At 34.3% G+C, this 20,347-nt stretch overlaps 1 protein-coding gene across 2 annotated transcripts; it reads left to right on the top strand.

The window, feature by feature from the left end:
* The first annotated feature begins 1,760 nt into the window (after positions 1-1,760).
* Positions 1,761-19,295, top strand: LOC139981271 (transmembrane protein 120A-like). 2 transcript variants are annotated; one of them, XM_071993519.1, is made up of 12 exons: positions 1,761-1,894; positions 2,669-2,787; positions 3,501-3,605; positions 3,977-4,036; positions 4,592-4,687; positions 5,582-5,602; positions 10,416-10,505; positions 11,764-11,891; positions 12,504-12,596; positions 13,398-13,465; positions 14,125-14,193; positions 15,125-19,295. In XM_071993519.1, exons 1-12 carry the CDS (start codon positions 1,823-1,825, stop codon positions 15,236-15,238), a joined length of 1,035 nt encoding a protein of 344 aa, XP_071849620.1. In that variant the 5' UTR covers positions 1,761-1,822; the 3' UTR covers positions 15,239-19,295. The 2 variants fall into 2 exon arrangements, with proteins under 2 accessions (XP_071849620.1, XP_071849621.1); XM_071993520.1 differs by lacking the exon at positions 5,582-5,602.
* The last annotated feature ends 1,052 nt before the right edge of the window (positions 19,296-20,347 follow it).

Raw genomic sequence — 20,347 nt, 5'->3', positions numbered from 1 at the left:
TTAGAATCTCAAAGATTGGAATGCAGAAAGAATTTAATCACTGCAGCCATTTTCTTAGTACATAATTAAAAGTTTCATTTCACTTTACCGTTGACGAAGTTTCCTTTTCTATTATTTGCTTTTCCCCCTAAAATTTGGAAACATTCAATTACGTTTGACGGACTTATGATAATTGCCTGGACATGTTGAATATCGATTTTGGTCCTGGAGAGTTGAACCATCTGAGGTTAATTTGTTTGAGTCAATGATCAGTTTGTGTTACGTCACAGGACAGGCGCGTAGCCAGCCTAGGTGGTACGTGTTATGGGGCAGGCCAAATCCCCTTCCAATTGTTAAGAGTCTGAAATTTGAAGTATAATTAACGTTTATAATGATGTAACTATTCATGACACCATAATGGCTCTACCCTCTGCTACGAATTCCAATTCGGGGAAGGAGGAGTGGGGCGGGGCGGGGCGGGGCGGGCGGGCGGGGCGGGGGACACAACATTTGAATAATGAACGCTTTGCGAAGGGGTCAAACAGCTGGGATTTTTTTTTGTTTCAGAACCGTGTAATTAGGGGGTATGAGCCAGGAGCACTGGGGGCACGTCCCCCCCCCCCACTTTTTTCCAAAATAGCAAATGTGGCCTACTGGAAAATAAAATGTGCCCCTTTGATGAAGAACTGTCTTTTGCATGATATCTTAAGCCTTTGTTAATTTTAATATTTTATTTCAATTATTCACGTGCACCATAATAGTTCAGTTAATATATTTCGCATATACATAGACATACAATGCAGTGCAGTAATGGTATATACAGGATACTAGATAAACCATAAAATGTTATCAAAGCTAGTAACCCTAAAGAAAAAGAAAGAAAATAACAGAACAAAGTAAGAAAGAAAAACAAAATGTACAAAACAAAATTGACAATAATATCAATCACGGTACTTGGAAGTTAGATAACTCTTTAGTTTATACTTAAATGAAGCAAATGATTTCGAATGTCTAATACCAGTTGGGAGATTATTCCATATTTTATAACAATAATTGTTTAGCAGAAACTTTTCATGTTTAGAGCGGTGTCTAGTGACAGAGAATAGTACATTTTTTCTCGTGACGTTTGGGATATCTGACCCAAATCTTGGGTGTTCAATATTTCGAAAGACACGAGGCAGTGCATTGTTAACGTATTTGTAAGCAAATAGTATTGATAGCATACTAACACATCATATATATTTAAGTAATATGGCCGGTGTGTATCGGTTTATATCATAACGAGTGGTGGTTGTTGAATGAGAAAGTGCCCCTCTGATGTTGTGCCCCCCCTTTTTTGGAAGCTACCTACCCCCTGCGTGTAATTATGACGCTCCAATCACATCCGTTGGTGCAATCCCAGCCGTGAACCTAACTGTGTGTAAGGTGCTAAAGTTCAAAAAGTTGGGCTGTTATTTTACAGTAATCATAGGTAAATTAGAAGAGGCACTTGTTTACATTGGTATAATGAAGTTTATCTCGCTTTTAAAGCTCCCCTCTCCAGTTCCAACATATTGAAACAAAATATCAGGGCAGAGTATCCTTGTTCAGCACATTTATAACGTTATGATCGGCTGCATATTTTCGTCATATTAAACTAATTTAATAGTTTGAACTTAAAAACTGACATGCAAATTCCCCTAAACCGATCTTCCTGGACCAGGTGGTTGCTATTTATCGTAACCACAATTTCTACAGAGCGACCTCAACTTCCACCTACTAAATAGACTTTCATCGTGGAACTGACACACATACAAATTCCCTCAAATACAGTACGAAGCCGTACTCGAAACTTAGGTTAAAAATGTCTTTTCTTAGTCAGGCATCTTTGACAGATGAGTTTGACGATCTTAAAGAAGAATATGAAACACTCGTGGTAAGTGGTCTCCCAATCTTGTGAAATTTAAAGTTAGTCACCAGCAGATTTTCCTGCCATTCCTGCGGTGTTTCTTAGTAGTACTAGGCCTAGACGACTACTTGACTGGTACTACTAGTACTACAGTACTAGGCCTAGCCTCGGCTAAGATCAGGTTCCATTACTCAGGCCTACCTACGCTATTTGATCTATTTCGATCTAAGGTTATTGCTTATTGCAAGCATCTCGAATATGTCTTTGGAGCGAATGCAGAGCTAATTTCTCCGAAAAGTAGCATGATGTAATCTTCTTTACATATTAACCTGTACACAGATTTGATTTAGTGCAAAATATAGTCAGTGACCAATAAACTGCTACGTAAAAATGGTAGCAGATATAATATTTGGTATCAGAGATTATTTTCAGTTTCAACAATAGCAGTTTTGTGATGAACCAACTTGTGTTGTAGTCTCTCGTCTATCTACATCGTGGAGGGTGTATCTAATTACGAAAAATACTCTTACACAGTTTGCAGGTTTATGAATTTGATTTCTACTGTAATTTAATTGAAAACAGAAATAAGTATGCTACATTTTATAAAATCTGATGTACATTTGAGCATTTGTTTAGCAAGTTTGACATGCTGTGGAACATTTAGCTATATATATATTAACCACATGAATTATTCCCTGAATTAAAATACATATTTGCATTTGTATAGCAACTTAGCTATTTCTTTGCTTGTTATTAAATTAAAAGATCAATATAACACCTAAATAACATTCTTGTTCACAGAAACAAAACCAAGTCTACAAGGAAAAATTGGCAGATTTAAAGAAGATACAGTCTAAATGTTTATCTCTACTATCTCACCAAAACAAGAAGTACAAGCAACTCCGACAGGCACTTGAAGGGTACAGTATAAAAGATAAAAGAAAACATTAAACTGAAAGTATCAATTGATTTCATAAATTTGTCAATACTGTGAGACATTTTAAGCCACTGTTATTAGATACGATCAAAACTAATAAGAAGTGCAGTGTTTGGGCGGGGCTTAAATTCATTAAGTATTAATTTCTTAATTTTAATAACACTCCTAATAATTTATGTGTAGTACTATTGAAGGCTATGAATTTTGTCACATACAAAATACTTAAGCTTCTACGTACTACAACTATTATACATCTTTGCACTTGTGTAGCAAGTTACCCAATTTGCATAGCATTTGCATCACAATACGGGTTAAATTATTCCTTGGGTTAGGTAATGTTACAGAAAAATCCCCCCCCCCCTCCTCCCTTCTAAAAAATGCATTAAGAACAGGTTGAGTCTGCCTTAATATGTATTCCACTGCAAAATAATGTACAATGTAACAATTATTCTAAAGTTGGACAGAGATATGGTGTGTATATATTCTGCAAGTATCAGAAATTGTTAAGTACTGTAAGTTTTCTTGGAAAGTTGTACAGTACGGTAATATTGCACATTAAACTCAGTACAGTATTTAGTGTACCCAAGAACAGTTCCAGTACTACAGTATATTGAGAATAATTCTCAGTACATGAATTCATGTTTTTGATTACAACATCTTTGACTTATATCGTTATTTCATTTTGTTCCTCTACAGATCAGACTCTAGCCTATCAGAAGAGGATGCTGCTCTGGAAAAGAAGATCACAGAGAGACAGAAATCCTGTCGAAGTATCCAAGAGAATTTACCAAAGCCAAATAGGTAGGAGAAAAGACATAGAGTAGAAGATGAACTTATGTGTTTATTTGTATACTGTATTTGTACACTGTTTTTGTGCACTGTGTTAGTTGCGGTAGCCTATCTATTAATATGTTTGATATTAATGTTTAAAGTCAATTGACACAGCTGATGGAGCTTAGAGTATGTAGCAAAGAGTCTTTTGATCTATCTCAGGTGTACACTGTGTTAGTTGTGGTAGCCTATTTATTAATATGTCTACGTCTCTTAATGAGTCTATTGATCTACCTCAGGTGTACACTGTTTTAGTTGTGGTCTCTTCAATATATACTGTACTCTGTGATGTTTCTTGTGGTTTTCTGATTTTGCTTTCTCATTCTTTCTCATATTTGCAGCTTTTTACTTAATGTGATTGTTGGACAAATTAGTCTTTCTCTTTTGACCAAGGCAGAAAAGTAAGTCACTTTTTATATATTTGGTGACCCTGTAAGCTGTTTTTCAGACTATATTCTATAAAAATTTTGCCACATTGCCAATATTAATATTTACTAGAATTTAGAGGACCCTTCATTTATGCTGTTCTGTGGGTGTACACAAGTACACTCTTGCACACTCTTAAGACATGAAGCAATCAAATGTGGTGAGTGGTATGCAGATGTTCAATTAACCATTGATTTCTAATTAATTATGTTTCTCAAATTGAATGGAGTCAATATTGGATATAGTATATGATCAACATTATATAATTATTGTTTTAATACTAACATATAATTTGCCAAGCAAGGATTTCATGGGCATGGATTTTTCCAAGTAGTTGATGTATTTTGAACCTATTCTCACAAAGTGGTGACATTTGGCATTTAGTTTCTTGAATATTACATTATTAAATCCATATGGCTGTTCAAACTTACAGTCAAATGATAGATTTGGTTATTGATTCAAACATGAATGTTTCTATCCTTGTGCCCATGATTTTATTTACATTTTCTTTTTTTTACCATTCTCATTAGGTATGACTACAAACAAGGCTACGAACAGTTTAAGCTTTACACCACCATCATCATGCTGGTATATTCCCTGGTCAACCTCTTCATTGTTCAGTACAGGTAGGTCATCCAACAGGCCAGAACAGGAATTAAATAAACTCATTTGACAAAAGATGGATTGGCAGGCTATCTCTCAGAAGCTTTACTTCTTTATGAATCATTTGTTGAATAAATTAGTGAACCCTTTGAGGTCCTTGAGAAATTGGTACCTTGTAATGGGAGTGTTGTCAATGGTGGACAAGACTATTAAACCTTTTAAAATCTATGATCTGTCTGAAAATGTGTAGATTCTGGTGATTTTGTGGGTACAGTTATTGTGGTAGTGCTGTGTAGTTCCAAAGGATAGGCTAACGGTGTTGTTAGTGAAAGGTTATGCTAGGTCTGGAAATAATTGGAAAATGGAGTTTGACTTCATAATAGAGTATAAAAATGATTGTTAAGATCTTTGACACAGCCAGCTTTATATTGCAATCTTCTGTAAAGAACATTACAGATTCTGTAAGAATTGCAGAACCTTACAGATTAAAGATTGTCATCTTAAGTATTGAATAAATCCTATACATTTTGAAATATTCTGCATATTTAGAACATAACTTGACTGGCCCAAAAATAAATGCCATCTACAAATTTGTTGAATAATTTATGCAATCATTAACTGTTACTAAATATAATTTGTCAGTAATGTACAAACAGCTTAAAGGATTTGATAAATTGTTAATACTGTAGTTTGTGAACATATCTTGATAGGGGATTCATTCTCGCAGACAAAGTGCCAACAACATCTTATGATTTTTCTATGTTGTTCTTTTACATTTATATGACATTTGCTCAGTAAACAACTTATCTTGGTACAAGTATAGGTTTGGAAGTCAAATATGTTTAAATGCTAAGATCATATGCATTATTTAACTTGTGTAATATTTTCTATATTTTGAATTTTGATTCACGGCACAGCAACTCTCATTTAATTCAACGGTAAGTGTGGATTGTGTCCTTCGATGATCTACTGTTGTGTAGTTTCTGTCAGTATTTTTACCTGGTTAATGGTTTCCATGGTAACATTTAAATTGGTGGTGGACTGTTGTGATAGATATAATAGAAGAACCTTACAGATTTTTAAAGACAAAAACATTTCTTTTCTACTATTAATATTGCCCGCATGACAATTAATGACGTCGTTCAGCCTATGTGGTGTATTTTATGAGGAATGAGGGAAGTATGGCTGGTACATGTTCGTTTATAACAGCTCAATGGTGGGTCAATGGAGATCTCCAGCCACTCCCAGATCAATAGAGGGCGATATCAGATTGGTCCTATCTAGTTCTGCGAAACTTGACAAGCTGCAGTCTCTGAATTCACTGTGAATTCCTCTGAAGAATCACTACTATGCAAACTAACTGCACATTTCCTAAATCACACTTAGTGTGACATATTCAAACTAACATACATATATTTTTTACCACTCATGACTTGCACATTTCAGCAACAATATCCTTCCCACTGTTCGTTTGTTAACTTAACACACACGTCTAGTGGCCAAATAAGTAGAAAGCTTCTTTGAGGTATCTTCAATCACGTTCCCTGAACTGAATTTAACGTTTGATTGTCAATAAAATTGTATCCAAGTCTCTGAAATGTAGTATGCTGACTTATACCTGCAATTCTTCTGTTAATCATCTTCTGTTAATTATTAAAGATGAGATCTATTGAAACATATTTTCACAACTAGCACATATATAGAGATATGATACAGCGCTATACAAAATCTTTGGAGATCTGTAAATAGGATAAATCACGCACATTTGGACCCTTGGAACCGTAGCACGACACTTATGGGGACCTATGTGATAGCGCCCTCTACGAAAGGCTGCAAATCCTCATTAACAACCCAAGGTCACTGGAGATCATTTCACAATAAATTAACTGCTGCGAAAAAAAAGGAAAAAAAAAATTGCATCAAATCGATTTGGCACGAATGAAATTTGTTAATTTTAAATTCCTCTTGCAATTTATTTGTTATTATTTATCCTTATCATTTATAAACTTGTGCAATGTCTCTGGAAAACTGGTACCACGAGGCTTTAAAAGATGACCTGCCACAAAATAAAACATCAGTTTGTCTATTCAAGGGTGAAATCCTACAATCAATTGGATGTCCAAGTTAAACTGCACTGCATTCATAAACGCACCTGATTTCTTTCTAGTTTTTCTAAAGCTTTGCTTGTGGTGGTGGTGTTGTTTTTGATATGATTGTATTCTTTTGCATCATGTGTTTCTAAGTTTATGAGTAATGTTTGCTTTATACACACTCATGTGACGTTATAGTTTAGTGATCTGTTGTTCCTTGTTTGGCCTGCCGGGTATTTTAAGTAAAGATTCTTTAATCACAGAGAATTATTCAGTCCTCAAATTTTTTATAGCACTTTTGAATGCTCTGAATGGTCACTTACCAACACAGTTCGTTTCCTGTGATCAAAAACTGCTTTACACTTTTGCACTTGTAAAGCATCTGCCCATTTTGCCATGTGATCATTTTGCCAGATCAAGACCTTTAATACCAATTCAAATATTGTATTGCGATTCTTACAAGTCACTGTACAAGAAGACCTTATCAATTTCAGTATTTAAAAGAATATAATGCAAAAGAAACTAAAAAACCAAACCAAAGCATTGTATAAACCTCATAGTTGCAAAATGTACATTATTCCTTGTAGCAAAGATCTGAGTACACATTTTATGTAAGGCTACAATGAACAGAATGCTGGCTGTGGCTTCCCAGATGGCATTCAATTGTTTCAAGTTTATTTCAATCTATCAATCAGTCAGTCAGTCTATCAGTCAGTCAGTCAGTCATTCAGTCAGTCAATCAATCAGTCTTTCAGTCAGTCAGTCTATCAGTCAGTCAGTCAGTCAGTCAGTCAATCAATCAATCAATCAATCAGTCTGTCAGTCAGTCAGTTAATCAAGAGGGCATTACGAAGAGAACATATACAAAGAGAGATGATATAAAACAATAGCAAGAACATCAATATTAACATATTATATGAGATAGGTATGAAATTGTAAAGAGTAGAATATACAGTGGAAAGATAATTGAATGATGACATTAACTGTACATATATAGCAGTGTTTTGTTAATTGAAATCATGCATAGTGTCTGTATAGTGTGAAGTGTGCTTGTTTGAATACCAAAGGAGTGGAATGTCTGTTTTCTTGCTAACATTTACAAATTTTGCTGGTAGCTGGGTCTATAACAATATTTGTTGAAGGGAGTTGCAGGTATTCTGATGTAATTACCTCTATTATGAAGAGGATAAGTTTTCACAGGAAAAAACCAGGCTAGTATGGGTTGCATGTGTCTCAATGTAGTGGTGTATGCTGGTCTTTTATATCTATCATTTATACACAAACCCAAATTTTCTTCAATGCAAAGAAGTATAGGCCGTAAACAGTTGGAGGCATAAAATTGATGACATTTTATTTAATAAAATTAAATATCTATTTCAAAGTAAATCCTGCAAAGTAACATTGTGTTTGAGGAGTTCGTCTTCAAAACATATTGATCTCTATCGTTTGAGGCAATGTAAGAAATTGAATGCTGAGGGGCTGCAACATCACTGCATCCAGGCTACATCAATAAAACATAATATTTTAAGCTCTGCAGGTTCACACAATAAAGGCACTTCCAGTTTAAAAAGCATTGAAACAGGGCACTGTGTTAATTATTTTGTGCTGCAGTTCCAATGCAGGTTTAAAAAAAGGAACCATTTCTTCGTTTTGGAATGGTTAAATAGCTGAGTGATGGGAGATGTTTGAGATTTTGTGTTAATTGGTGTCATTCTGATGCAGGACCGAATCCGTCAATTTGATCGCCCTCAAATTGATTTTCATTTGACGATTGCTAGATTCATCAAACATATTTGCATTTCTTTTGTGTCCTTGGTATCCTTGCACTTTAATCCTTTTTCAGTCATTCATCTTATAACTAATTTTTTGGTAGTAATGCTGTATTAATAAAATAAAATATTATGATGAAAATAGCTTTGAATCTTTGAATCAGGCAAGTGTACGAGACTGGTCGTCACGTTCAGTTAAGATGTAGCGTGATAATTGAGCACCCTACACTGGTGGAGGATTGTGCAATCTTTCTTATTTCTGTTTCGATTTTGGCTCACTTCCAGTTGATAGTACAAGCCCCATACACAATACAGTCCATTAGCTCCAATAGTCAGTTTCATGCAAAAAACAATAACACAAAGAAAGAGCAGAAAAATGTATTTTTTCTCTCTAAGTTAAGACTGTAAATGGAATCATTAATTTAATCTTTAAGTAAAGTTTAACTTAGTTTAAACTAGGAAAGCATTCTAAGAGACTTCCAAGTTTAAATCTATCAAATTATGAGTAATTAATCATAAACTTGCCACTAATTGACTTCCAACATGGAAAGTTGCTTTAACACGTGTCACACATTCAAGATATAGTAAAGTTTGAGATAATATGAGTTGCCACAGTTGTAACTGCTCTATGAAGTTCTAGATCATTTCATAACTGTTAGAACCAGTGCTAAAAATGGAAATATTTCTTTCATTCAGAGGGTCACTCACTATAAGATGTTGATACCAGAGCATTTCAAAACTGTTAGAATCAGTGCTAAAAATGGAAATATTTCTTTCATTCAGTTATCACTAAAAGATGTTAATACCAGAGTATTTTAAAACTGTTAGAATCAGTGCTAAAAATGGAAATATTTCTTTCATTCAGTTATCACTAAAAGATGTTAATACCAGAGTATTTTAAAACTGTTAGAATCAGTGCTAAAAATGGAAATATTTCTTTCATTCAGTTATCACTATAAGATGTTAATACCAGAGTATTTTAAAACTGTTAGAATCAGTGCTAAAAATGGAAATATTTCTTTCATTCAGTTATCACTAAAAGATGTTAATACCAGAGTATTTTAAAACTGTTAGAATCAGTGCTAAAAATGGAAATATTTCTTTCATTCAGTTATCACTAAAAGATGTTAATACCAGAGTATTTTAAAACTGTTAGAATCAGTGCTAAAATTGGAAATATTTCTTTCATTCAGTTATCACTAAAAGATGTTAATACCAGAGTATTTTAAAACTGTTAGAATCAGTGCTAAAAATGGAAATATTTCTTTCATTCAGTTATCACTAAAAGATGTTAATACCAGAGTATTTTAAAACTGTTAGAATCAGTGCTAAAAATGGAAATATTTCTTTCATTCAGTTATCACTAAAAGATGTTAATACCAGAGTATTTTAAAACTGTTAGAATCAGTGCTAAAAATGGAAATATTTCTTTCATTCAGTTATCACTAAAAGATGTTAATACCAGAGTATTTTAAAACTGTTAGAATCAGTGCTAAAAATGGAAATATTTCTTTCATTCAGTTATCACTAAAAGATGTTAATACCAGAGTATTTTAAAACTGTTAGAATCAGTGCTAAAAATGGAAATATTTCTTTTCCATTTGTATTTTGTTTTCTTTGGTTTGTCTTGTAAATTATATATATTTTTTACTATGCAGATTCATTGATGCTATAGAAATAACTGCTGATTATTACTATATTATCATGGTTAGTTCAGTATCACTAGCAGATGCTGCTTATGATTATGAAAACAAAGATTATGGTTTTGACCTGAACCATAGAGAGACATTAGTCTTGAATATGAGTAGGTATTCCAGAAATGATTGGTTTTTGATTTTCTAGGTAAGATCCCCAGTCTTGTATATTTGGTTTGTTTTACTCTCCTACTGCAGATTCATTGATGCTATTTATCACTTTATGATCGTTTGGTACTACTGCACTCTTGTGCTGAGAGAGAATATACTACGCCATAACGGTTCAAGGTAAGGAAGGAAAACAGTGTAGTATTTAAACAAGATATTTACCATCTCATTTTACCAGGGAATTAATAAATCTGATATTTTGCATAGCAATTAACCAAAATTTGCTTAAGAAATTATGCCAAGGTTTCTAGCATATCTGTGTACATGTTTTTATCAATCATAATCAAACTTGAACACTTTTAGAATTGCCTATATGCAAAATGTTAACTCCTAGTTATTCCCTGACTCCTTTATGGCCCAGTATTTTCGTTAACAGAGTGAGATAATTTTATTTACATTCTTCACAAGTGTTTTTCATAAAGATATCTTGTCTGTTTGAAATTGAGAGGGAGTTACATGCACGATGCAGCCACCAGCTCTCCTTCAGTGACAAACATATCCAAACAACAACAAGCCCTCTTAGTAACCATTCACATACAAACAGCAACAACAAAAGCAACAAACAATTTTATAGAGGGCCATAACCCCCAATCGTTATCTGCTCAGAGGAACACAAAAAAAAGACTGTTACACAGACCTAATCCAAACAAAGTCAGGGAACAATTAATGCTGTATCCGCATCACAGATTACTATGCAAAATGGGCAAATTGCTATGCAAAATGGGCAATTTGCTATGCAAAATGGACAATTTGCTATGCAAAATGGGCAATTTGCTATGCAAAATCAACAAGTTGTTATGCTAGTGGGAAGATGCAAAGCATGTTTTTGAACACAGAAACCATAGTATGCTATAAGAGACAAGGTACAGAGCCTCCAAAACTGTTATGCAAAAATGCTCCACTAAAACTCTTTCTTTCTTGAAAGTTTGGAAAAATATACCTGGAATCTTACATATAAGCCCAATTACTGTAGGCTGCCTTTGTTTTGATTGGATAGTCTGTTAACAACCGTTACTTTCAGAATTTTCAGTCGACATATCATTCGTGTAAAAGTAAGTTGGCCCGACGTTTCGATCATAACAGAATCTTTTTCAGAGGCTAAATGACAAGTGTCATTTAGCTAAATGACAAGTGTCAAATGACACTTGTCATTTAGCCTCTGAAGAAGATCCTGCTAGGATCGAAACGACAGGCCAACTTACTTTTACACATTACAAGACTGTAAACCTTCAACTTTAACATTATCTAACACAGGCTCTCTAGTGGATAAAGGAGCCTGCTAACAGTTTTATTTTATTTTGCCATATCATTCGTGCGAAAAAAGGCGAAGTGAGAGGAATTGAATGTATTTATCTTCTGTTTTTTGCTCATCGTTTAGAATCAAAGGATGGTGGGTGATCCATCACTACCTCACCGTACTGCTGTCAGGTATTCTCCTGATTTGGCCAGACAGTATCAGCTACAGAATGTTCAGGACCCAGTTTATGGTCTTTGGGGTTTATCTTAGTAAGTAGTCTTCATGAAAATCCATCTTGCTCATATTTCTCATGAAAGTCTCAAAATTTGTGTCTTTTCTTCACATGCTGAATGAAAGTTTTGTCACCCCGCCAACCACAGTGTCAAAAAATATAAGAACTCATCTTAAAATGCTGTTTTGGTATAGTTTGTGTTTGTTTCTTCAGATGTGTAAATGTGATCTTAAACCATTCGACTGAAGTGTAGTTTAATTTGTTAACTCCACATCAATGTAAAAAGTTCAAAGGCAACATACAAATGTAAAAGGGAGGTGGGGGGCAGGGGAATGGTTTAAATTTGCAATCTAGTCAGAGTAATTTTTAAATTTGAATGAAAGTAATTTGTCCACTGTGTTTCATAAAGGGGTCTTGGGTTTTGTGTCATATTCCAGCATCTTGTCAAATCACCTTGTGAAGTTTGTAGAGTGTGATAGAGTTCAACTCTTTCTCTCAGTAATAAAAATGTCATAAAACAGACATGAAAAGGATAATTGCAGAGATTGTTTTCGTTTAATTTTTTATAATATTGACAGATCTGTTCATTTCATTCTGGATGATATTAACAGATGGTTTGATTTAACTCTGTGCTATGTTTGTTTTTCAGATTTCTTGCAGCTGCTTCAGTATTATTACCAGAGTGGATGTCTGTACCGGCTAAGAGCTCTGGGAGAGAAGAGTGACATGGACATCACAGTAGGTAAGAACTGCAGGGACATCACAGTAGGTAAGAATTGGAGGGACATCACAGTAGTTGAGAGTGACATGAACATCAAATAAGGTGAGAGCTGCATGGACATCACAGTAGGTATGAGTTGCAGGAACATTACAGTAGATTACAGTGACATGGACATCACAGTAGGTAAGAATTGTAGGGACATCACAGTAGGTAAGAATGGCAGGGACATCACAGGAGGTAAGAGTGACATGGACATCACAGTAGTTGAGAGTGACATGAACATCAAATAAGGTGAGAGCTGCATGGACATCACAGTAGGTAAGAATTGCAGGGACATCACAGTAGGTGAGAGTTGTAGGGACATCACAATAGGTGACAGTGACATGGACATCACAGTAGGTAAGAATTGCAGGGACATCACAGTAGGTGAGAGTTGTAGGGACATCACAATAGGTGACAGTGATTTGGACATCACAGTAGGTAAGAGTTGCATGGACATAACAGTAGGTAAGGGAATGGTGAAGCAAGAATAAAACGTATCAGTCGGATGTATGATGGATAAACTGTAGGTATACTAGAGTTAAGTGGATGGTAAAAAGTTTAAAGGCTAATAAATGTCATTTGTTTATAAATCAAAAACCATATGAGATGTGACACATTGTGCTTTGGTGGTAATATATGTAACACTTTGACTTTTATATGGCCCACAGTTATTAACCTAGGTTAATTCCTCTAAAACCAGAAGTAAGTAAAGAACATAATAAATTACAATTTAAAGTTTCTGTTCTGATCATTATCTCTCATTTTTTGTCACTAATTTAGCTGAGGAGTTTCAAGCGTGGATGTGGAGGGGTCTCACGTTTCTACTACCATTCCTGTTCTTTGGTTATGTAAGTATCTTTGACATCAGCCTGTGTTTGGTTTTGGCTAAATATCTCTTTATTGAGGAAAATGATTTAGCTACATAGAAGTTTGCCTCTTCTGATACCTGTAGACTGCTCTGTTCAATATATCCTAAAGCAATAAGAGAGGAGATATGGGGTGGGACATATTTCAAACTTGTAGAAATACTTTAAATTGGATTCTCCATGTCCTATTTCCCTATTTGTCTTCATTATATTAATGGGTTTATATCAACAAATACACAAAAGGGAACAATAATAAACAGGCACAAGCATATAGCAAAATTACATTAAAAGCAAATCTCAATAAAGTGATATTAAAAAAGGTATACAATTACAATATCTAGCCCCTTAATACCTATATAAAACATATATGATAATTAAATACTAAGGGTCTGCTATAGTAGCACATGCGACGCCTCTCTGAACCAGGAGAGGAATGACCAAGCAGAAATTTCCCTTTGGTCACGCTAAGGAAAGAACACACATCGGCAACGATGACATATGGTGATAGGGTATATTTAGTTAACCCTCAAAATACAGCCAAGTTTGATAGCTTTGTGGAAGCTACACAGTTCTAGTTGTGATCAAAGAAATAGAATAATCTGCCTCTGATAACTTTTTGATTGATTTGATTTATATTTCAGCTATTTCAGCTTTACAATGCTATTACATTGTACTATATTGCAAACCACCCAGACTGTCAGGAGTGGATGGTGAGTAATCATTGTTTCTGAAATTATCTTAATGAGTCTTACAAATGTTGTTATTTACAGATTTCTTTGGTATGTCTGTGCCTCCACTTTTAATCTTCTTGCAAAGGCATAGAGTTTCATTTGTAAGAAGGTATATATATCGTTCTACAAAAAGCATCCAAATTACACAATTTTTAAATTTTGTTTTTACATTTTTACACTTTTAATAGTACAGTGATCTTTAGTGAAAGTACATTCCAATAACCCACAATGCAATGCAGCAAATACTCAATGACATTGAGTAACATGTAATTGCCATTTTCTCTGTATACCACATATGGTTTATTCAGGACAAGATTAATCTCATTTGTGAGCTTAAACTTCATTGCTACTATATGCCTATATGCTTTTTTTTTTTTTTACTCAATAGCTATTGGCTAGTATGCTATTTAGGTAATATTCAGCATAGATAGGTCTAACCCATCAATGTCTTGAGTGCAAATCCATTTTATGGGCTTCAATGCTTCAAGAATTTAGCCATTTACAGATCAGCAAATGGCTAATAAATATCTTGATATTTTCACCAAATGATTAGTAAATTTTTTATGCTGGTTGGGGTATGACCCCCCCCCCCCCTCTCTCCCCATGTGGTTATTATAAACATTTGCCTTAAACTTTTAAGTTAATAAATTATGGAAATGAAAGAAGCAAATCCAGTTATACAGCATTTGTGTCGTGAATGGTCCAGTGTGTCATGGAATAATTTAGTGTTCAAAGTTGTAAGAAGTGTTGAAGTCTTTGAATATTTTCTCTGTGTAAACAACCTGCTTCACATCTTTGCACATGTGTAGCAATCTGACCATTTTGCTCCGCAGTTTGCGATGCTATACTGGATGGATTACTCCCAGCATGTTGTAAATGTCATTTGATCCTTTTTTTTTCATTTGAACAGGTTTCCAGCTCTGCCGTCATCTTTTTCATACTCTTCCTAGGGAACTCATCCACGTTATCTAAAGTCGTCATCGATAAATTCAAAAGTAAAGGCAGTAAAACCAAGGCTGCTTGAAGGAGATGCAGCTCTTCCTCAGGGTAAACATTAACTGTCAATTATACCAGTTTACAGTATGGCAACTGTTAACCACTGTGTAAACGTACAAGTAATGTTTAACTTCTTTGTTTACTATTGTTATAGTTCATCTTAATAATGTTATGATTAAATGTAATGACTCAGAAACAAGAAATAATATTAATTGTTATAATATGTGATGAAGATTCTTTGAAATCTTGCCTTAATATGAAGAATTCATGTTTTTTCTTAAATAAAAATTCTCTCTGCGTAAAAGTGCTTTATCATTACTACCTGGTGTATACTATAAGGAGACTGTTGAGTCGAAACCACTTCAGTCTCTAAAGTGATCTAAAGAGTTAGACGCCGTTAGCAGTCTTAACCCTGGTGACCTCTAATAACTAGAACCATAGGTTACAGCATTTTTAGGTTCGTTTTGGTACTTCCCACAACTCAAAATAGCACATTTCTGCTTAAATTGCTTGTTGGTGATAAAAGTGATCAAATTTTGTGACTTAAAAAGAAGAATGAAGCTGATATTCTTTTTGACATCTAAGGTGGTCAAAAACAAATTATTTATTCATTTAGAGAATCATAATTTGTTAATGTGATGACTATATGAATCTATTTACCCCATTTATTCTGCTCTTACCTGTATCCTCCCAAATTCTTTAACAAACCTGCCAAAGTTATTAGGAATCTTTCTACCTTAGCATGGCAAAGTCCGAGCTGTTTCGTTTACAAATTATAGAAATCATGTTTGAAATAATGTCATTATTAGTATTATCGTTACTATTCTTTAATATCAGTGTAGAATCATGAAGGTTCTGTTAAGATATCAAAATTTCACTGTAATAATTTTTATTATAAAGAGGATTCAATATTTCTGACGTATGTGCTCTAGTATGAATTATTTTGTAGGTTTTGCATTTTGCTATTATTCTTTTAAAAGAAAAACTATGCAGGGTTTTCACAACTTTTTTATTAGAAAAGTTAGCTGTATCGGTTAACCATGTTTCTCTATATGACTCTCACAATCTGTTCAATGAAAAGTAATATTTTGATGGATCTTAAATAAGTAATTAAAAAGAAAGATTTGTCTTGCAATTTGCCGGTGCTTTCATCTTCTCAGAAAACTTAAAGTACTGTTGACATGACAGGCTCTCATTGCATTCTTCATTTGGTGATGGGGTTAACTCACGATATACTGCTACCTCACTAGAAACGAGCAGCTTAAAGATGGCCTTGCTTGGATTTGTTCACAAATAAATGTTTTCTTATTTATGTTTCATTCAAAGAAATAAATTTCTTATTGGTTTAGCTGTTTCACAGAGATGCAATCGGAGTACAGGTTTTGTGACTTTTATTGGCATTTTATGAAATGTCTGGTAGAAAAAGTACTGCAGTAAATAGCAGGCCACTTTAATTGGTACCTGGTGAAGATTCAATCACTTTGAAACTGTTGGTTAGGCTTGTGCTGAAACTAAACATGTAATTGTCCATATTGTTGAACCAGTTATTGTAATCTTTGTGGTGGGGCTAAGGGCCAACTTCATTGAAACGTTTCAACACATCTATAGACCTAAGAGGGTGTCTCTGTGGTTGTGGGTCATTAGGTAAGGTATGTGAGGTTTTACCTATTATATTTGAGCACTTGTTTTCAATAAGATTGTGAAAGAGTGGTAACCTCTAAGTATATAACCATATGTGATGGTCTGTGGAAAGTATATTTATACAATTCTTTGTTATAATTATTACATCATTACATCTTCTTACCACTTTGATATTTAATTTCCTAAGACAAAATTGGACATTTTTTTATCTTTAAGAAGAACTTACAATTATTGGACTGACTATGAGTGTGAAATTAATGAGGAACATTGTAGAACTTACTTAAAAGCTGGTATGCCAGATAACCAGTAAGATTAAGGGCCCTGTTCCTGAGTACTACTTCTGTCTTGATGTCTTCACAAGTAATGACTCACTTTGGTTAAACTTTAGAACAACTTCTTGAGTTAATTCTTCAATGCAGCCTGATCAATGACAAAGGTAAGCTGCTTCCTGCTATCACGTTACATGGTTGACCAACTCAACTATTGTTGCTTGGCTTTGAAATCTGACAGCCTGTCAAAGTATGAGCTAAAGGTGCAAAAATAAGTGATGTATTCCTGTTGAAGATCAAGTAGAAATATTCCCAAGTATTCATCTGTAAAACGTTAAAAAGAAACATCGATATGTTATCCCAAGCAGAAATAGATATTGCTTTAAGTCATTTTGGGACAGGATAGAGGAGGGTTAGGGTAAGGTTGGGTAACAGGTAGGGGGTTGTGGATGGGTACAGGGTTGAAGGGTCTTGTGGGAGATAATAAAATCTAGATTGAGTAGTGTAATCAAGTAAATGGCTCCTTTGATGTTACTCCCAGAATAGTGTTTTTTTTATTGTTCTTAACTTGTGACTTATTGAAACTTCTATTCGTCCTACTCTATATATCATTGCCAAGGTGTTTTATCATCATAATGTTGTCTTTTTGGAATCAATCCCTCATTTTAATATTATATTTGAAGATTGTAACATGAACGTGAATAGAGGAGTAGCCAAATGAAACTGCAATTTTTAAACCAACAAAATTATAAAGTAAGGTACATGTGTAAGTTACTTTCTTGCCCTCCGAGTTCGCCACCTTGCCTTTACAAAAGAGGCCTATATCTGTTCTCTGTGGGTATCAGAGAGAACTCCATGTAGTTGAAATGCCAGCTTTAAGTTTATTGGGAAAACTACTTCAAGGGGGGGGGGGGGTGGGGAGAGGCACAACTTTACAAAGGAACTTTCACTGAGGTTGAGAATTTCTAAATTCTTCCCAAATGTGAAAAATTTACACACTCATTAATGTGTCAGAGTAATAAACTTTTTGAAGTTTTATATATTGAATAGGTTGAGCATGAGTGACCATCTTTTGACCTATCTAGCATATTTGTGGGCTATATTGATGACCTTTAGCACCATAATTAATGATAAAACATGATTACTGTGCATTCCATAATGCTATATTTCTTTCTCTCTCAATGTCCAAATAAATTTTACTATAACCTTCTAATCACTAACTTTCAAGTTTAACATCTGGTAATTTTGGTGATTTGATTTAACAGTACACGAGGCGTTTTTTTTGTTATCATAACATTTGAATCTCGTGATAATTGACAGCAAAGTTGAACAATTCAGTAATATGTGGATTACCTGTACAAGTTGAATCCTGAGGTTGTCTGGATATGGCAAAACTTTGGACAACCAAGGTTCCTATACCTTATTTGATTAAGTACAGGTTTGTGGGCCACTCTTTATGTTTCAGGACACTTCCAAATATTTCTCAGAAGGTCGGATTTGGCCTGCCAGTCGTTTGTTGGGAATCCTGCCTTTAAATTCTAACTTAATCATCCGTTCATATTGTAGCATAATGTATTTGGTAATGTGTGAAATATAGTACAGTTACTTGCCTATTGTCATATCTCTGGTATCGGAGACAAAGCTAGTTTTGTTCTTTGTGATGACAATGCATATTATATTTGTCAATGGAACTTGAAGTACTTGTGCAGTATTGATAAATTATGAATAATTGAATTTCAGATTCAGTTCCAATCCAGGATTAGGATACAAGAGATCAGGATAATATGTGCTTTACTGTAATTGGACAATCAATGATTTACTGCAATTGGATAATCTTTGATTTACTGTAATTGGATAAACCATGGTTAATTGTAATTGGAAAATCTGTTATTTAATGTAATTAGATAATCCATGATTTACAGAAATTGGATAATCTGTGCTTTAATTTAATTAGATAATCCATGATTTACTGTAATTGGATAATCCATGATTTATTGAAATTGGATAATCCATGATTTTCTTTTATTGGGTAATCCATGATATAATGTAATTGGATAATCTGTGCTTTATTGTATAAATTGGATTAATTTTGCAAAATTTGAAATAATTTTTGTATCATGGAAACGTATGTTAATTTTTGATTCAGAGAAATTAAATTATAAAGATTTATGAATATATGAAGGTTTTTGAGTTTTGTTTGATTTAATGTGTAATATCTTTCCAATTGTTATCTTTGGCAACATGTGGAAGGTAAACTGAACTGGACAAAATCAACACATTTTTGGACAATTCATTGTTGATAGACTCTCTTTTAATGGTATTAGGTAAAAATGAGTACAAATAGTTGTATTTAACATATAGAATCTTTGAATGTTATGAAATGTTTTAAACTCACTATTACATACAAAACATTCATGAACTGTTCAAGGAAAAATAGTATTTTCACAAAAATGTCAGCAGTACTTGTCTTTAACTACTGTACACATAGAGTCTATCTGCCTCCGCTTACTAATTAAGCTAACCTCTCACCCCTCCCCCCTCCTAACTGTACTCCCATCCAAATTGTTTTCTTCTGAACAAGGGCGCCGTCTTGTTTTGAAAATTGGTGGGGACGTGACTATCTAAGCGGAGCGTGACCATGGGTTCGCGCGGAGCGTACCAGAATTTTTTTTGACAGATTTACCCCCCAGATTGCCGGAAATTGCATTTCCCAGACACAATTATGATCAAAAATGGGTCATTCATTTTAATATTTCACGGTTTTAAATGTTTCATGAAAAATAGCAATTAAAATAATACAAGAATAAGATTTGCTGATGATATTTTTTTAATTTATCAAATACAAACATCATAATGAGCCGATATAAAACAAGAAATTAGTCCATCTTCACCTCCCTTCACCGCCCTTTGGGCAGTTGGGCGTGGGGTCCCATTAATATGTGCTGGGAGCTACACGCAAGTTGACGCAACAACAATAACAACAACAACAATGGAATACACAAACAAGACTGAACAGGGAGTCCTGCATGCCCTCCTGGTTCAACCGCTGGGTTCTGCATTAGCTTCCAGACAAGCAGATAACAACAAATAAACAAAGCAGATTAAATAGAATATTGTGCTGGAGAAAGGCGAACAGGGTCATCTAGAGGTATGATGAGCAGCATCAGTCGTTGGAGTGCAAAATCATGGTTGAAGTTAGCACCACCGGGTAGCATACATCAATGAAA

This window comes from Apostichopus japonicus, chromosome 15 (assembly GCF_037975245.1).
Source record: "Apostichopus japonicus isolate 1M-3 chromosome 15, ASM3797524v1, whole genome shotgun sequence".
NCBI classification, from domain to species: domain Eukaryota; kingdom Metazoa; phylum Echinodermata; class Holothuroidea; order Aspidochirotida; family Stichopodidae; genus Apostichopus; species Apostichopus japonicus.
The sequence above is the reverse complement of the archived record's forward strand: the minus strand, read 5'-3'. Positions and strand labels throughout refer to the sequence as shown.